We start from the raw sequence: 19,975 nt of genomic DNA on the forward strand, positions 1-19,975 counted from the left end.
AGCCAACCTGTCTGCTCATTGTTTTCCTTATATTCTGGTCCTCTTCTCTTTGATAGAGTCTCATTTTAATCTGCCCTCTAGGAAGGATTCTAATGTTTAACACAAAGCAAAACAAAAAGTTCTAATGTTTACAAGGAACAAATGAATGCTTAGGGCCAAAGTCTATATTTGAGGCTATTCATGAATGTGAGGCCTGGGTCAGATGACTGCCCCCCCCACCCCAGCCTCATCCTGTTCCACAACAGACCCCCTGCAGAGACAGAGAAGTGAGCTGAACCCAGTATAGCTACCAAGGTGTAAGTAATTTAAACAGTTATGGATTTTAACTCATGAGTTCTGAGATACTACACACCCTCGTTCTTGTCTGCTTCTATGAGAGCCCACCTGAGAACAAGAAATCATACTTTTTCTGAATAAGGTTCTCTACATTAAGCCAGTAGCAGGGCCTCTGGCAGAAAAGGCAAATTTGGGCTTTCCCCAGCAGCCTTTATTATTATCAACTTGCATTCACCCTAAAGGTAACTGGGAAACTAAGCCATTGTTTTTTCTTACTTGATATTTCAGGATACTGAACTCACTTTTGCTTCTTTTTTTTTTTTTTTCTGGCAGACCTGAAGATTGTTCCACAAGGTGAACAACTCACTGACCTATTTGACTTGGCCACAGGCATGCTTTGTACAGAAATTTCCTCTTCTGAAGAATTCTTATAGAACTCCCTGGGGAAAACCATCCATCTTAGTTGGCATACACCAGAATCACTGAAATCTGTTACTACTAAATTACAACTCACTAAAATTTGGAAGGATTTCGGAATTACTATTGTTTTCCTGGTTAAGTTACTGGATCATACTGGTGTCTTGAAATAAGGCAACACATTAAACTGGGGAAACCCTAAACTGTAACTTAACTTCCCCAGCTCCTAGGGGATTTTCACTGGCCCAGACTCAGGAAGAATTATTTGTGGGATCCAAGACTTCAGAGACCAAACATTTCCTGAAGACTTTCCTCTGCTTTCTGACTTCCACTTACCTCCTCCCAAAGACATACAAATAAACTATTTCTGATCAGTGCAGGCAGCCAAGAGTGCCCAGTGGGCCTAAAGTGCACGATAAGGGAACATGAATCCAAGATTCTTTCTTGGCATTAGGATACCACTGAGTTGCCCGATGGCTTGAGTATGTTGACCCCTTGCCTTATGGCTAGGATTTTAATAACCCACCTGGAGCTTTCCTGGAAAATTGATTTTGTACAAGATTTTTACTCATATTCCAGAAACCAACTCTATCATCAAATAGGAGTGACGACGGTTCGGAGTAAAGGCAGCCAAGAGGACTTAAATGATCAGATTCTGGCACCAGATGTTTTGAAACTTGTTAATTCTGCTGCCTCTCCCCCATAGCTTGTTAAAACCTGAACTGAGCGGTTGGGTTAATGGTTTGGGGTTAGAATTTTGGAGCAATTATTAGGAGATGTCCTAGCCTGTTGTAACGACCCCACTCACCCCCAGCTGCCCAGGAGCAGGGAGAGCTGGTAGAGTGGCATTCCCCAGCCCTTTCCCTGCCACTGACCAATCCTGGCTTTCGCATCCCTCCAAAGTTCACTTGGGGACCTCTCAGGGCACGTTCCCCCGCTTTACAAAATTGCAAACATCTTTGCCCATAATTTCAAAAGTCTTGCCTGGACTAGACTTTCTCTGCTCCTTCAGGGTAGAAACCTTGTTTCCTTTCGGTCCTGGCATCCTTAGTCCCGTCCCCACCCAAGGGCCTGGTCTCTGGCCAGTGGACGCTCTGTTAATATGAACTGGCACCGGTGTTCTGGGCACTGCCAAGACAGCTTCTGGCACTTGTCACCAATTAGCCCAATTCTCACCACTTTCTTCTTCATCACCGTCATCGATGGTCTCCTCCTGTAGATCATGACCCCCAGTTCAGGAAACAGGACCCCTGTCATGCCTTTCTTCCTCCAGGAGATGCTCTCCTCCGCTCCCCACCCCACTCCCCTCCGCCAAGCCCCCAAAGCTCCTTGTTGTTCTGAGCCTGCGTGCGGCTCCAGACCCCTGGAGTCCGATCCCCGCCTGGGCTTGGGGACGGACCGCGCAGAGCGAGGTGGCAGCAGGCAGGGCGCGCGGCCAGGGTGCCCAGCTCCCGGGGCTGCCTGCAGGGGGGGGGGGTGGTCCTCGCGGCCTCTCCCTCTCCGCTCCTGCCCTATCCCCAAACAGTACACCCCTCCTCCCGCCGGCCCGCTCCCCACCCTCCGCGGCGCCGCCTCCCCCGCCGCCTGCCGGCGCTGGCCCAGAGCCGCCCAGGCAGCCAGCGAGCGAGCGGAGCGCTCTGGGATGGGACTCGGAGGAAGCGGAGAAGGAGGAGACAGCGGCAGCACCTCGGGCTTCTTCCTCGGCTCCCACGAGCGATTCCCGAGGAGAGCCGTGGCTCTCGGAGCGGCGAGGAGGCCAGCGACGGAGACCCGGGAGGCTGCGCCCCTGTCTCGCTTCCCAGGCGCCGGCGGCGGCTGCAGGTGAGCGGGGCGCGCTCTCCCCGGGGCCCTGCCTGGCCCCGCAGCCCCGAGGCGCAGACAGACAGACGGACAGACAGGCAGAGCTTGGGCACCCACGCACGCGGGCGCGCCCAAAGGCCCGCGCCCCGGCCCGTGCGGCCCCGCGCGGCCCCTCCCGCCGGACGCCCCCTCCCGCCCCGGGCCCCTGGCTCCCGACCCCTCGGGGCCGAGGGCGAGGGGGGGCTGGCGCTGCGGGACCCCCAGTCGGGGCCAGTTGGGCCGCCCTGGCCGGGCGAGCTCCGCGAGCTCCCTGAGCCCGGCGCAGCGCGCGGCAGCCACCCCGCAGCGCCCCGTGGGGGCGCTGTGCCCCGCTGCGGGGCGCCCAGACCTGGCCTCCACCGACCCCAGGAAAGCGAGACTTGTTGAGCGGGGATCCGGTGCGATTGCTGTTCAGCTGGCCAGCGGATCGATTCCGACTCCCCGCCTCGGTCGGCTGGTATTTTAATGCCCGTGTCATCTGCATTTTGTTCTTGGTTCTCTAGGACAGCTAAAGCTCCAGCTTCTCTACATTGCGGAGAAAGGGAAGAAAGGGGAGGGCGTTTTGTGGTAGTTGCTAGAAACCCCGAGGGCAGTTTGGAGAGAGGACAGAAAAATGGGGACCCTCACTCGTTAAGGTCTCCTGCACTGGACGCACAGGAAGGTAGCTCCTCGGGAACACATACTCCCGCCGGGAACAAACCCAGTTGACCAAGTCCCAAATCGTCATAAATCAGGGAGCTGGGCTGCATCTGCACCAAGTGCATTTAATTGGTTTCCCGCTGCGGGGGTGGGGGAAGGGTGGGGGAGGGGTGGGGGAGGGCTGTGGTCAAGACCAGAGACTCTGGGGTTGGCTTGCTTAGGTTCAGACCCCGGCTGTGAGTGAAGCTTACAGGTTGGCAACTTTGGAGTTACCCAACTACTCTATGCCTCACTTTCTTCATCTGTCCAATGGGGTTGATAATACCTAAAGGGCTGTGAGGATTAAATTCAAGTCCTTAGAACGGTTCCAGGCATTTTAAGATTGGTGATTAGTTCCATCACCTGTCTCTCCAGAAAAGCAAGGCGTTCCTATAAGCAGTCACTTCCTCTCCAAGTCAGGAAGGTGGGCCCTCTGTGGGTACGTGAGGGTGGCAGATGATCTACATGTATTTAACTGGAGTTTTCCATTCAGGAGTGCATCCTACACGGTTCTCCCTGCCTGTTTCTCCCAACCTTAGAAAACCATATTGCTGTTCCAGGATGGGTTTATGGTCTGGAAAGTTTCCTCTCAGCCCCAGAAGCTTGGTCCCTTAGAACCCCCTGTTGAGAATGCAGGTAGATATCTGTTGGCTCTTCACCTTCTGTTTTCCTATCTGCCCAAACTTTTAGTCCTGCCAATAGAATTCAGTCAGACCTCTGTGTTGCCAGGCTTCTCTTTTCTACAAATCCAGGGTTCCAGGCTCAGGAGTCCAGGCCCTGGCAAGCTGGAGGCACTGAGGTCTGAGCTCACTGGCTGCAGGTGCCGTACCAGAGTCCGCCTCTGAGACACCCTCAGATGGCCGTCATGCTCTAAGCTCTTACCAGCATCACCATATATCTCTGTTCAGCAAGAGGTAGTTGAAATGAGGCCCAAGATTTAAAGAAAAGGAAATAGAAGATTGCTCCTTGAAAGACAGAGGAGGAATAAGAGGATCACTGAAGGATCTACAGAGAAATCCCACAGTTTTCCTAGAATCAGCTCTGCCTGGGGCGAAGAGGGAGTGTCAGTGTAAACGCTGGCCTGCAGGGTGTTGGGTGTGAGGCTGGGTGGGAGGTGAGAAGGGACATGCTGGGACTCAGGGGTGAGCAGCTGAGTTTGAGGCCAGCCAAGTGAGCCAGAGCCTCGAATGCTATCCCTGGGACGGGACTGGCTCCCCTCTGGTTTTTAGCATGTGTGTTTAAGAGAGCCCTTTCCTGGGACTCCCTGTCTTTAGGGAAGCTCAGGAGGGCACCCCTGTTTAACGTACATGTGGGAATAAGTCAGGAGGGTCAGAGGAAGAGGGAGGCTGAAGTGCCAAGGAGAGAGTGGAGGCTATCGTTGCTGTTGCTAATAAACAGTGCCAGGGAGGCCCTTCCAAGGGACCAGTTGCCACTTGGAGCTCTAGCCGTGAGGTCATCTTTGAACCCTGCCACGTGGCTCGTTAGACAGCCACCACTGCCTTAGCTGGTAGGACCCTGAAAGGGACTCAGAGAGAAAGGCAGGGCTGGGCTCCATCCCAGAGGCCTCGGCTGTTATCAATGATTGGTGGTAGTAATGATGCTGACAGTGAGAGGTTGTGGGAGTACGACCCTGATCTTGGCACCTGAGGGACCTGGGTTCCAGTCTCAGCCCTGCCACTCATTACCTGCAAGGATTTTGGAACGTTACTTAGACACCCTGCCTCAGTTTTCTCATCTGTAAATGGGAATAGAATTGTTGGGAGAATTAAATTAGTTAACACACATGAAGTGCTTAGTATAATGCCTAGCTCAGAGTAAGTGCTCAATATTTATTACCTATACTTATTGTTATTATTATCTGAGCCTCAATTATACCATCCATCAAATGGGGATGATACGATCTATGTCATAGTGTTGTTATAAGGGTTAAATGAGATAATTAATGTGAATTAATCTGCCAGTGCTCGGAGAGAGTTGATTGAAAATAAGATTTTTACCGAAATATCTGCATGTAAAGTCAGTGGCTGAGCAGGTGGCCTAGCTAACATTTTTCAAAAGTTCTTTTAAGAGTATTGTCAGAGAAAACTTTACTGTTGGAGACCGTGGCTCCATCCCCATTGGAATACCCCACTGCTATTTTAGGTTATTGTACTAGTTTCTCATTGCTGCTGTAACAAATGACTGCAAACTTAGTGCTTAAAACAACACAAATGTATTGTCCTTCAGTTCTGGAGGTCAGAAGTCTGAAATAGGTCTCACTGGGCTAACATCAAGGTGTCGACAAGGCTATGTTCCTTCTGGAGGCTCTAGGGGGAAATCTGTTCCCTTGCCTTTTCTGGCTTCTGAAAGGTGCCTATGTTTCTTGGCTCCTGGTCTTTTCTTCCATCTTTGAAGCATAGCAGCTTCCAGTTCTTCTCTCCCTTCCCCCTTCTCCCCCCTTCTTCTCCTTCCCCCCTTCTTCTCTCTTTTATAAAGACCCTTGTGATTACGCTGGGCCCACTTGGATGATCCAGGCTAATTTCTCCTTCTCAATATCCTTAGCTTAATCACATCTGCAAAGTCCCTTTTTCCACAAAGGTAACATATTCACAGATTCTGGGATGATTAGGTCGTAGACATCTTTGGGGGCATTATTCTGCCTAATGAACAGTTATTATTAGAGAAAATGATGTAAATCAAAGAATTTTTTTTAAAGATTTATTTCTTATTTATTTATTTTTAGCTGCGTCGGGTCTTAGTTGCGGCACGCGGGATCTTCGTTGAGGCATGTGGGATCTTTCGTTGTGGCGTGCAGGCTTCTCTCTGTGGCATGTGGGTTTTCTCTCTCTAGTTGTGGCGAGCAGGCTCCAGGGAGCGTGGGCTCTGTAGTTGCGGCAAGTGGGCTCTGTAGTTGTGGCGTGTGAGTCAGTAGTTGTGGCACGTGGGCTTAGTTGCCCCGCGGCATGTGGGATCTTAGTTCCCTGACCAGGGGTCGATCCTGCGTCCTCTGCATTGGAAGGTGGATTCTTTACCACTGGACCACCAGGGAACTCGCAATCAAAGGATTTTATCTCACTTCTGTTTAGGGCTTATCCTTGCACCTTCCCAGTTAGGTGAGTTTGTTTTCACTTGTCTTAAAGATGAGAAGCTCAAGACCACAGGGGTCAAGACTATGGGTCAGATCTTTCGTGAGCCCTGGGTTGCTTCAAACTCAGTTCTGAAGTTGCTACTTTCACAGTTTCTCCCTTTCTTTGACAAACCCTCAACTTTTAACACTAGCCCCTCAGAATGGTCTCCTTTTCCCCATCAACAGCGTTTGCTGATTTTTTCTAGCTCCTTCTCCTTCTCCATTTCCATTGAAATACAAAGAATGCCCCCACCTCCAAGATCTCCTCTAATAAAATTACCACCTCTCTGAAGTTTCCAGACAGTGTCTGTATTAGTTTCCTATTGCTGCTGTAGTAAGTTACCACAAACTTAGTGACATAAAACAAGTTTATCAGAAGCAACCTATACGTCCATCCACAGATGAATGGATAAAGAAGCTGTGGTATATATGTACAATGGAATATTACCTAGCTATAAAAAAGAATGAAATAATGCCATTTTCAGCATCATGGATGGACCTAGACATTATCATATTAAGTCAGACAGAGAAAGACAACTATCGTATGATATCACTTACATGTGGAATCTCAAAAAATGACACAAATGAACTGATTTACAAAACAGAAATAGACTCACAGACAGAAAATAAATTTATGGTTGCCAAAGGGAATAGTGGGTGAGGGGGGAGAGTTAAATTAGAAGTTTGGGGTTAACATATACACACTACTAAATATAAAATAGGTAGACAACAAGGACCAACTGTGTAGCACAGGGAACTATACTCGATATTTTGTAATAACCTATAATGGAAAAGAATCTGAAAGAGAATATATATATTATATATAATATATATTTATGTATAACTGAATCGCTTTGCTATGCACTTGAAACTAACACAACATTGTAAACTATACTTCATTTTTTAAAAAGTTTATTATCTTATGTTTCTGGAAGTCAAAAGTCTGAAATAGGTGTTACTGGGTGAATTGTTCCTTCTGGAGGCTTTAGGGGAGAATCCATTTCCTTGCCTTTTTCATCTTCTAGAATCTTCCCTCATTGCTTGGCTTGTCGCCTCCTTCCATCTTCAAAGCCAGCAATGTCAGGCTGAGTCCTTCTCATGCTGCCTCACTCTTCTGTTTTTAAGGACCCTGGTGATTGTGTTGGGCTCACCTGGATAATTCAGGATGCTCTCCTTATTTTTTTCTATTTTTTAATTGAAGTATAGTTGATGTAGGGTATCTCCCTATTTTTAAAGTCAGTTGATTAGCAACTGTAATTCCTCTTTGCTGTGTAACATAACATATCCACAGATTTTGGGGTTTAGGACATGGACATCTTTGGAGGGACATTATTTTGCCCACCCCAGGGCTTGAGAAGGAGTTCCAGGTCAGGACCAGCTGTGCACCCTCATTCTTATTAACACCTCTTCCAGAATGTGCACAATAGCCCACTTGAGAGAACACCCATTAGCCTCTCTCTAAAATCTCTGCTGCAGCTCACATCTCTCCCTGAATCCCTTTGTCCATGGCATGATCAGAGAGCAAGGGGGGCAGAAGTAGTACTGCACACTTCATTTGTTAAGTAAATTTTTAATCAAAAGAACATATAAAAAGATGCACAAACCATAAGGGAACAGTACAATGGATCTTTTGCAAAATGAACACTCTCATGTGACCACCTCCCAGATCGGCACCCCAGAAGCCTCCTTTGTGCCCACAATTACCCAATTAATTATCACCTCCCCCTGAAGGTAACTGCTCTTCTAACTTAGTTTGCCTGTTTTTTAAGTAAACTTTTTACTGAAGCATACATATAGAAAGGTGCACAAATCTGGCGTGTAGCTGGATTATTTTTCATGAATGTGTAGTCAACATCCTGAGTAATCAGCAGAACATTCCCAGTACCCCACAATCCCCACCTCACACCTCCTTCTGTGCACTGACACCTCAAGTGTAACCACTATCCCGATTCCTAAGATTGTAGATTCATTTTGTCCATTTTTGAATTTTATTTTGTTCAGTATTATGTTTGTAAGTTTATGATGATATTGCACCAAGCGGTAATTCACTCGTTTCTATGGTTGTATAATAGCCCATTATATGACTCCACCACAGTGTATCTGTTCTCTTGTTGAGGTTGTTTCCATTCACACTTCAATTTGAAAGGGAGTGATTCCCTCCCTATATCTCCGTGGTCCTAAACTCAATCCAACCAGTGGTGAGTAAGAGACATTGTATGGAGCTACTGGGCTGGAGTGGAGGGTTAGTGTATGTGTGTGTGTGTATGTGTGTGTGTGTGTGTGTGTGTGTGTGTGTGTGTGTTGGTGGGATGGATGGTGGTGTTTCTGAGGTTAGCATTGTAAGACAGGGCCAGATTATGGGACTTTGAGTGCTAAGCTAAGGAATCTGGATTTTATCGGCTTGGTATGTAGAAGTCACTGATAGTTTTTGAGCAGGCGCATGATAAGCATGATATTGTGTTGGGAAGATTGAATTCAGCTGGTGCCAGATGGCGTCAATAGGAGAGACTTAGAAACAGTCAATTAATTAGGATTATGTTCAACTCCAAGTTATAGAAAAAACTGAAATGACAGTGACTTGAAGAAGGAAGTTTATTTCTGTCTAGAAGCCTGGAGGCAGTGTGTCCAAAGTGAGCGTGGGGTTGGGGACCCACACTTTTGCGCCCTGTCACTTTTACCATGCAACATGACTTCCATTTTCATGCTGCCTCGTGGTTCAAAATGACTGCTGGGTTTCCAGCCAGGATGTGCTCATTCCAGCCAGCAGGAAGCAAAAAGCAAGGCGGTCATCCCCCCACCCCTCCTTTAAGGACACTCCTCTGAAGTTGTACTCGCCACATCCACTTCCATCCCCCCTGACCCCCATGTAGTCACCTGATAGGGAAGAAAGGAAGACTGGGCATCTTGGTCTTTATTCCAGCCCCATACGTGTCCAGTTAAAAAGTGAGGGTTCTATTACTAAAGAAGGAGGGGAGGATATTGGGGGGCAACCAGCAGTGTCTGCCAGGACCTTTGTAGTCTCTCCAATATGAATAAGGGGCAAGACTAGGACTGTGACCTTGGTATGGATGGAAAAGGGAGAAGGCATGCGAGACATCACGTGGTAGAACATGGTGCTGATTGAATGGAAGGGAGAAAAGATAAGGTAGGAATGACCATATATTCCAAAATACGAGGTGAGGGTTTTTTTCCCCCAGAAAATGATTCCTTGGAAAAGAGGAAATTGCTCTATATGTGAGTCCTTGCAAAGTCTCTCAAAGTATGTGGAACTCTGTCAGATATGTTGAACAAAGTACTATCTGGGGAAGACACGTTAGCTTGAAATGTCCTCAATCAGTGTGCTAATTTTGAATACATGTAGAAGTCAATGACCAAAACAGTAAAAGAAAAATCAACTCAAATTTAGTCATTATTCTTCTGGGCACAGTTTCACAATTGCAAGGGCTGGATGACACTGGATATGATACTTTACGAGCAACACAGTGAATGAGTAAGTTGCAGAGACGGTGAATTTATGCCTCCAGGACATATTAAAAAACCCAACAACTGTCCTCATGTTACATAAGTGGGAACTGGTGGTCTGAGATAAAATTTCCAGTGACAGTATCATATATAGATTCAGAAAGCGCTGTATCTCAGAAAACCTAGAAGTAAAGATGTCAGAAAACAAACGAATCTTTAGCGTTGATGAAATACTGATGTTAGAGAGGCAAGCATTTGAAAACTGTTTTATGAAATGAAAGAGAGAAAACACTGTTTTCTGAAACATTTTTAATGAATAAAGCATTATTTCTAAACGAATATATATTTTGTAATTTCAAATGTTTTGAATATGCATGTATGACTAAATGGATACTTTAATTATTATAACTAGGTATTTGATATTTCATCTATATCATTTAAAAATTATACATTCAAGGCCAAGAAATCTGGGGCAGAGGCTTCTCCCATCATAGGAGAGAGCCATTGGGGTTGCCTGCATTAAGGCAAACAGAGTATGTAGACGAAGACCTGGGCTCGGCCTTGCCAGTTGTCAGGTGCAGAACTAGGGCCAATTTGATTCAACATTTATTGATCTTTTGTTGATCAATAAATGTGTTTATTCAACATTTACCTATTTTCTAAAACTTTATTTATATAATTCAGCATCTAGCACATGGGTGTGGTTTCAAGGAACAGCTCAGAGTCTAGGCAGGGAGACAGATATGGAAGCAAGAAAAAGAAACACAGTGCTAGGGAATTCCCTGGCGGTCCAGTGGTTAGGACTCCGTGCTTTCACTGCGGTGGCGTGGGTTCGATCCCTGGTCAGGGAGCTAAGATCCCACAAGCTGCGCAGTGCGGCCAAAAAACAAAAACAAACAAACAAAAAACCCAGTGCTAGAGCAGACAACAAACCCATTGTCAGGGGTGCGTAGAAAAGTCAATCCTTGCTGGGAAAATCGGAGAACATTTTAGAGAGTGGGTGACATGTGACTTGAGCCTTTAGGAATGAATGCGTTTTTGAATAATACAGAAGGTAGACCAGGCCAAGGGACCAGCATGGATGAAGGCACCCAGCTAGGACAAGAATCTGAATTCTTTTGGCACCGTTAGAGGGGCTGGGGTGCACGTGGGACTGCCATGGTTGTAGGGCGGGCAGTGGTCTGTCATGGAGGGCCTTGAACATGAATGTTACGCAGTAAGGCCATAGGTGGGTTCTGAGCAGGGAAGGGATAGGACCCAAGGCAGGAAGAGCAGTTCCAGAGCTTCTGGAGAAGTCTGGGTGAGAAATAGACTGGAGCATTGCTGCAGTGGCGGGAACCGTCAGGAGGGCTGGAGCAGGGAGCCGGCAGAGGCGGGAAAGCCAGGGCTTGTCCACCCATGAATGTGATGGTGATGCAAGGGAGACATGGAAGCTGAGGCCAAGTTTGCAGTCCGGGTACCTGAGCAGATGGAGTTACCTTGACCATGAAGGGACTTGAGTCTGTATCTGGAAAGGCCGGGCTGGCAAGCAGGCCTTGACCACTGGGTGAAAGTCACAGAAAGCCAACATCAGGTCAACATCATCTAAACGGAGGCTGGGCTCCATATGCCGGCCCTGTGGGAGCTGGGGATTCTGGTCTGAGGTGGGAGACAGGAAGGAAGGCCTCTGGGGCTGCTACGGCCCCAGGCCTGTGTGACTGGTTCTCATTGAACACAGAGTAGTAGTAGTATGCACACTTGGTGTGCCAATGGAGTGGCCTTTGAGGGACAAAACTATTGAATATGATGTCTGAGGACTTTCAGAATTGGAGAGGGGACTCAAAATCTCTTTTTTAGCAAGTAGGCTGGCTGCCTGAGAGGTGGCGGGGGGTAGAATCTTGGCTTTGTCACTTCACTAGCTCTGAGACCTTGGAGAGTGTCTTTCTATCTGTGGCTCCCGGTGTTCCTCCCATGAAATTGGGACCTCATCCACCTCACAGAATGATTGTAGGACCAAATGAGATAACAGTCTACAAGTGCCCAGCTCACTGCCTGGCCCATAGTAGTTACTTAGGAAATATTAGTGCCTTAACTCCGTTGTCTTCTTGTGCAGGGGCAAGAAGAGGGTGTCATGCCCATCTTCCTCAGGGGAGCGGCGTTGTCCTGTCCTGGGCCCCTGTCCTGTCCTGGGCCCCTGTCCTGGGCCTGTGGTCTGGTTTAGGCTGAGAAACGCTGCTTCCAGACCACGGCTCCCATTTCATGGCTGACTAGTTAAAGCCCAGAGAGTTAAATCACCTAACTGAGGTCACGCAGCGTGTAGTGACAGAGCCAGGCCTCTCCTCTCAAGGCCCACACCACACAGTGTTGGCTCTGATGGGATTCTACGCATCTGTCGATTTACTTGAAACAGTGATGCTTAGAACAATCTCCTTCTCTCTCTCTTCCCCACCCTCTTGGTAAAGCTAAATGAAAAGACTCATTGTCTCATGGAGAGGAGAAAAATTGCTAGAACAAAAGTCAAAGCTGTTTAATTGTTTTAAAAATATTCTTTCCATGCCCCCAAATGCTTCATGGAATCTGTCCTGATTGAATTAACCTCTATTTCTCAGCAAAACAATTCTTCTCATATGCCCATATGTGAAAGGAACTGTTTCTCAAACATCATTTTGTTTTCCAGTTGGAACTGGCTCTGGCTCCTGTTCTTCAAATGCTAGCAGCTGTAAATGCTGCCCTGAGAAACAATGATTAATGTGGGCTACGTGTACTGACTTATTTTTTCTTGTTTCACTGCCATTGCATTATTTTAAAAAATGCCTGTCTTGTCTGATATGAATATTGCCATGCTGGTTTTATGTTGACTTGTATACAGTATCCTTTTCCCCATTCTTTTAGTTTCTATTAAACAGTTTTTTTGAAGTCAAACGTAAAACAATAAAATTCATCACTTTTAAGTGTATAATTTGATGGGTTCTGACAACTGTATAGAGCCATGTAACCTCCACCATAATCATGATGTGAACACTTCCATCACCCCCAAAATTTCCCTCCTGCCCCTTTGTAGCTGACCCTCTTCTCCCATCCCACCCCCTGGAACCATTGATCTTTCTGTCACGGAGTCTTGCCCTTTGTTGAATGTCATATAAATAGAATTGTTCAGTATGTATTCTTTTTGTGTCTGGCTGCTTTCACTCAGCCTAATTATTTTGAGATTCACCCATTACATCATTCCTTTAACTGCTGAGTAGTAGTCCATTGCATGGATGTACCACAATTTATTTATCTGTTCGTTAATATAGACATTTGCGTTGTTCCCAGTTTTCAGCTTTATCTATCTATCTATCTATTTATTTATTTATTTATTCATGGCTGTGTTGGGTCTTCGTTTCTGTGCGAGGGCTTTCTCTAGTTGCGGCAAGCGGGGGCCACTCTTCATCGCGGTGCGCGGGCCTCTCACTATCGTGGCCTCTTTTGTTACGGAGCACAGGCTCCAGACGCGCAGGCTCAGTAGTTGTGGCTCACGGGTCTAGTTGCTCCGCGGCATGTGGGATCTTCCCAGACCAGGGCTCGAACCTGTGTCCCCTGCATTGGCAGGCAGATTCTCAACCACTGCGCCACCAGGGAAGCCCCAGTTTTCAGCTTTTACAAAGAAAGTTTCTATGAGCATCTGAGATAAGTCTTTGTGTGGGTGTGTTTTTATATCTTCTGGGTAAATATCTAGGTTGCTGGTTTGCCTAGTTTGCCCAGGACTGAGTTTTCTGGGATGAAGAACTTTCAGTGCAAAAACACAGGCAATTCTAGGCAAACCAGGCCATTTGGTCACCCTGTGCTGTCTCATTTGGGAAGTGTATGTTTAACTGTATGAGAAACTGCTAAATTGTTTCCCTAAGTGGCTACACCATTTTGCATTCTTACCAGCAATGTATTAGGATTCCAGTTTTCCACATCTTCGCCAATACTTGGTTATATCGGTCTTTTAAATTTTTGTTATTCTAGTGGATTTGTCATGGAATGTCATTGTGATTTTTTTAAAAAATTTATTTATTTATTTATTTTTGGCTGTGTTGGGTCTTCGTTTCTGTGCGAGGGTTTTCTCTAGTTGGCGGCGAGCGGGGGCCACTCTTCATCGCGGTGCGTGGGCCTCACTGTCGCGGCCTCTCTTGTTGCGGAGCACAGGCTCCAGACGTGCAGGCTCAGTAGTTGTGGCTCACGGGCCCAGTTGCTCCGCGGCATGTGGGATCCTCCCAGACCAGGGCTCGAACCCGTGTCCCCTGCATTGGCAGGCAGATTCTCAACCACTGCGCCACCAGGGAAGCCCCCATTGTGATTTTTAATTTGCATTTTTCTAATGACTAAGAATGTTGAACATCTTCTCATATGTTTATTTGTTATCTGAATGTCTTCTTTGGCAGTGTGAGTGTTCAAATATTTTGCACATTTTCAAGTAGGTTTTTTGTCTTTGTGTTGAGTTACAAGAGTTTATGTCTGGAGATAAATGATATACCAGATAATGTTTTGTAAATCTTTTCTACCAGACTGTGACTTGCTGTGCCATTGCATTTTGAAAAAAGAACATTTTAAAAAATATATTTTATTGAAGTACAGTTGATTTACAATGTTGTGTTAATTTGTACTCTACACAAAGTGATTCAGTTATACATACATTCTTTTTCATATTCTTTTCCATTATGGTTTATCACAGGATATTGAATATAGTTCCTGTGCTATAGTAGGACCTTGTTGTTTATCCATTCTATATATAATAGTTTACATCTGCTAATCCCAAACTCCCAATCCATCCCTCCTCTCCCTCGGCAACCACAAGTCTATTCTCTATGTCTGTGAGTCTGTTTCTGTTTTGTAGATAAGTTCATTTGTGTCATATCTTAAATTCCACATATAAGTGATATCATATGGTATTTGTCTTTCTCTTTCTGACTTACTTCACTTAGTATGATAATCTCTAGGTCCATCCATGTTGCTGCAAGTGGCATTATTTCATTCTGAAAAAGAGAGTTTTAAATACTTTTAGATACTAACATGTATTTTTAAATTATGGATTTGTGTGTCATTGTTTTATTAGAGTAGTCATAGGTAAGCATCAAAGTTAATTTAAGGTACATTAAATGGCTCAGTATGACAAAAATTAGCAATGTGTACTTTATATTAATTGGTTTGATTGCATAATGATGATAATAATAATAAGTAGCTATCACTTCTTGAGCACTTACTATGTGTCAGGCAGTGTTCTGTGTGCTTTATATATATATATCAGCTGATTTAATTCATACAACGACCAGGTTTCTTCATTATCCCCAGTTTAAAGATGAGGAAACTGAGGCAGAGAGAGGGAAAGTAACCTTCTCAGGGTTAGACAGCTAGAAGTGTTTACTTCCGTTTATTTTTAACTCCCTATCCCTCACCTATCTTCAGGGCCTTTTGGTGAGCAATGGTGACTTGAAAATGCAAACACTTCTTGAAATCCACAGTAAACCCAAGCCACATGAAGTGGTATTTGTTTTCTGAAAATAATAATTATCCACCACATCATGCTCTAAATGTTTGGATTTAATTGCAGATGTGTCAGGAAGGACGTGTGCCTTCAGAGCATGTTGTATACATTTTAAAAGAAATAAACGTGGACTTTGTATTTGCTCAGATGGGAGGAAGGAGAACATCATTAAAATAATAAATCGCATATAGATGACATAACACACTTAGAATGTCACATAAAATGTGATAAATACCAAGGACACTTGACAGTAAACAGTAGGTTTAAGATCAGAGAAAGAGGCAAAATCTTTTTTCTTCCTTTTCTAAAAGGGAATCTCACAGATTAAGCTATGAATAGGGAACAGTCCAATTAGTAAAGAGTTTAATTTGTTTATAAGGGGTGGGCAGTAGTTATCTGTAATGAACTAGCAATGCTCTGCAGCCTCACCCCTTTATCAGCTGCATACCCTCGGGCAAATTATTGAACTTCTCTAGTTACTGTAAGAATTAAATGACTTAATAAATTTAAAGCACTTGGCCCAGTGCCTGGCACGTAGTAAGTGCTGAATAAGCATCTGCTATTTTTAATAGAATTTTAATGCATAGTGAAAAGTGAGCTAGCTCAACACAGCAAGTGTGAAAAACTGTGGACTTTGAAGGTCGACAGGCCTGGGTTCATCTCCAGGTCAATTCCTGAAAGCAGTTTGCTGAGCAAACAGTTCACTGAATTATTGAGTATTATTTTTTCACGTTTTAGGAAGTGGTCCCTGCCCCTGCCCTGCCCTATTTCCACCTCTGATGGTGAAACAGCTATGGCCTTTCATGAATTGCCTTCTGGGGACTTGACTTGCAGCTAATCAAGTTTTCTGCTAATCAGTGAATTGGCAAATTAGCCTCTTACCCTCGGTTTGAATCCTTACTTTGCTACTTACTTTAGCTGGGTGACCTAGGTCAAGTTACTAAACTTCTCTGAGCCTCAGTTTCCTCATCTCTAAAAAGCAGAAATAATAATTCTGATTTATGCAGGATAGGTATGAAGATTGGATGAAATCAACTGGGTGAAATTGCCAAGCACAGGATGAGGATTTAGTAAAGACTTCACAGGCAGATGATCTTCCTTAAATGTTGTTCCTCCTTAAATATTCCCTCCTCCTCACTCATTTGTATAAATTAATAAATTGCTATGACACCCACCATAATGATAGAGACTAGAAGAAAACTACGTTTAAACCTAGTGCCAGGATATTGCCTTCTCCATGAGGGTTTGCCAGGCAGAATAGTCAGTATCATTCATCATGTGGAAAGTACCTTTCTCATCCCATGTGAAGCACTGAGATTGGCCATCCTGGGAAACCCTGGATCTGACCATGTCGCTTCCCTGCTCAGAATCTTTCCTCCTGAGCCTTCACACCAGCTACTCTCCAGGACCAGTACAGAAAACGGGTAAAGTCTGGTCAAGAGTGTGCTACTCTGGTTGAAACTCCCTCGCCCCTGTGGATATCTGAAACTCAACTCAAGAGTCAAAATTCTTTCTGCATCCAAGAGCTCTGTGCTCAACGTTGCGTTTGATCCTATTCTTCTCTGGTCCCCTAACGCTGTTGCTTGTTTGCTTGTACTCATCTCCCCATGTGTGCCAGACACTATCCTGAATGCTTTTGTTACATGGATTAAGTCACCCAATTAACCATATTCACACATGGCATGAGAAGGTTAAGCAGATTGCCCAAGGTCACACACAGTTAGCAAGTGTCAGAGCCAGGACACTTCAAAGCCAGGCGGTCTGGTGCCAGGGTCCAAGCCCTTAAAAACACTGCACCACGTTCCCTCTTAATAGATGTGTGTGGAAGGCAGGGAGGCTAGGAGGCTAAGTCATGTTAGCTTATGCAACCGTATATGTATTCCTTGGGAAACATATATATTAATGTGTACCATCCACTATTAGTAGACTAAGAAAGTATTGTTACTTGGAATCCTCAGATGTAGTTTTTCCTTTTTCAAATCCAAGATATAGAATGTGACTATGAATAATTGATAATGAACTTGATTGAAAAGAAACTTCAGGGTAGACTTTTTTCCCCCAAGTTTTCCATTCAGTCTTATAGTGACCAAAGTGACAAAAAAATTCCAACTATGCACGCCCTGCTCAGAGTATCCAAGAACCTACCAGTGGGTCTGAGGGTCATACACACAAATGGAATTTTCAGTACAAGTGGCCTGTCTGATCTGGGGAAAGGTGGGGGGGGGCGAGTCTGCAGCACCTAGCATTCAGGGAGACCCAGAAACCTCACCCAGCCCTCTTCTCCCATTGTGTTTGTCACAGCCTTGCCCCTCTTTCTCCTCTTGAAGATGGAAAAGATGCTGGTGGGCTGCTTTCTGCTGATCCTCGGACAGGTCCTCCTCCTCCTCTCCGCTGAGGCCAGGGAGTGGCCTCCTTCCAGGTCCATCTCCAGAGGGAGACATGCTCGGACCCACCCTCAGACGGCCCTCCTGGGTGAGTGACGGGGCTCCACCTACAGAAGTAGGAAGAGGTGGTCGAGGGTGGACCTCCAGACCAGGGGATGGGTGTCCGTCAGGGCAGCTCTCCCAGCCCTGGGTCCCGTGTTGGGCGTGCTGGGGGAGAGGGCATCTCATTGGCAATGAGTGCGTCCTGAGTTGAGAATGTGGTTGTACACAGGTTTTCAAATGAAATTAAACCTCTTCTGTTGCAAAGCTTTTCATTTAATCCAAAGCTCATGACTTTTCTCCAATAAGCAAGGGCACGAGTTTTCATCTGAAAAAGTCCTGGTTGGACTTACCTGGACAAGGGTGTTATGAGAATTTTTTATTGGATTTGTCTGGCTAATCTGTGTTAATAATGCTTCCCTGCCTGGCAGCATGGGAAGAAGAGCAGGCGGGTTTGGGGAAGGTGGGAGCCGGCACAAAAGAGAGGTGGAATCAAGATATTAGAAATGGAAAATGTTAGAGGTCTGTTAGGCTCACCCAGTGAGCATGTTTTCTTCAGGTGAATTCTTTTCTTTCTCCAAGAGGAAGGAAAGGTCCTGAAAACACACAGAATATAGATGCATGGGCCTGGTTCTAAACATGGGCTCTGGAAGGCCTAGGATGCGGGGGTAACAGGAAGGCTGGCCAGTGGAAGGATGGTGGGTTTTGGCATAGACCTGAGTTCATAGACCTGGCTCTGGTACTGACCAAGTGTGTACACTTAGGCAACATGACCTCTCCGAGGTTCAGTTTCCTCATCCATAAAATGGGAATGTTAATGCTGATCTTGGAATATTTTTGTGAGGAGAAAGCAAGATGATTAATATATGTAAATTATAGGTGTGCAGTGAATGAAGGCTTTACCACAACCATCATTCCATGAAGTTGTTCTCCAAAACTGTGTTTTATATTTGTACCCCCTAAAATCTCACCCCCTGTGAAGGCCACTGAGAGAACTGCCCAGTGCCTGGTCGCCTCAGCATCTGAAATGACAGTTAGAGACCAGAGGAACCAAAAGCTCTGTTTTGAGAGGTCAGAATCTTTACGGTGTTAACCTAAACAATGACTCCATGATGCTGGGCCCTCCGTGTCTTTAGTCTCTTGAGAATCTGTTTCCATAGTGACATAAACATAGGACTTCTGCAAATGTGGAAAGGGCTGGGGGATATTTAGTACGCTGATTAAAGGGTTTTTTAAAAACAAATTTCAAGATGATAAACATATACCATCATATGATAAACATATCTATCTATGTATCTATCATCTATCTATGTATCTATCATCTGTCTATGTATGTATGTATCTATCATCTATCTATCTATCATCTATCTATGTATCTATCATCTATCTATGTATGTATCAATCTATCATCTATCTATGTATCTATCTATCTATCATCTATCTCTCTATCTAGAAAGACAGAGGTGGTGGAGATGTGTAGGCGTGTGTGTGGGGGAGAGAGAGAGAGAGAGAGAGAGAACTGGAAACGTCTGATTCCTAGATCAGCAGCAGCGATTACACAGTTGGGTTTCTGATGGGGCTGCTTTCCGAATGAGCCTCTACACTCTTAGCCAGAAATTCATACTCCTCTTGGTGTCAAATATCTCTGCCCCCGTGCCGTCCCCACCCCCGCCTCTCTCTCTCTCTCTTCTCTCCCCACCTCCGACACATACTTGTACACACACATGCACACAAATACACACACTCACACACTCTCATACCCCCCCCACCACGGGGCCTCCCCTAGTTGTCAGCATTCACTGCCCTCTCCGTCACCCTGAGCTCAAGCTCTGAAGTAGAAACCCCTTGTCTTCGGAGGTAAAAGATCCTGTTTTGCTAAGGGCATCCATCCCACGTCCAGTATCCTCCCCCTCCCCTTTTCTCATTTTGTAGGAGAATGTGTCAGGGACAAAGAGGGGGATGGGATATGGCACATCTCTGCCCCCCAGGGGATGGTGTGGCCGCTCCCTGACATGCTGGAGGGCTGCTTGACTTGGGAACATGGTGAGTGAGTGAGAATCGTGAAACCAAAGGCAAACACCGCAACTCTGGCCTGGATCCTCTAGTGCCATCTGCTTTTGGTCTACCTTTGACAGTGAACAAAGATGGAGAAGCTGTGCTTGTTGTGGTCCTTGCCCTGATCTCTTTTTTTGTGGCAAATCATTTTGGCTGTATTTGTGATATCCACTGCATGGTGTATTTCCCCAGTTACTTGCTTGCATGGGGTGTCTCTGAAAGTTTAACAGA

General features: G+C 45.7%; 1 protein-coding gene across 3 annotated transcripts in view; it reads left to right on the top strand.

The window, feature by feature from the left end:
* The first annotated feature begins 2,276 nt into the window (after window positions 1–2,276).
* Window positions 2,277–19,975, top strand: part of MATN2 (matrilin 2) — a 153,429-nt gene continuing 135,730 nt past the window's right edge. Inside the window, exons 1-2 of one of the 3 annotated variants that reach the window (XM_068526259.1) lie at window positions 2,277–2,514; window positions 17,568–17,738. In XM_068526259.1, the coding sequence (XP_068382360.1) occupies window positions 17,594–17,738 (145 nt within the window). In that variant the 5' untranslated portion in view covers window positions 2,277–2,514; window positions 17,568–17,593. The remainder of the gene's footprint in view (window positions 2,515–17,567; window positions 17,739–19,975) is intronic. The other 2 variants (XM_068526258.1, XM_068526257.1) reach the window with 2 other exon arrangements.

Source organism: Eschrichtius robustus, chromosome 17 (genome assembly GCF_028021215.1).
Source record: "Eschrichtius robustus isolate mEscRob2 chromosome 17, mEscRob2.pri, whole genome shotgun sequence".
Lineage (NCBI taxonomy): Eukaryota > Metazoa > Chordata > Mammalia > Artiodactyla > Eschrichtiidae > Eschrichtius > Eschrichtius robustus.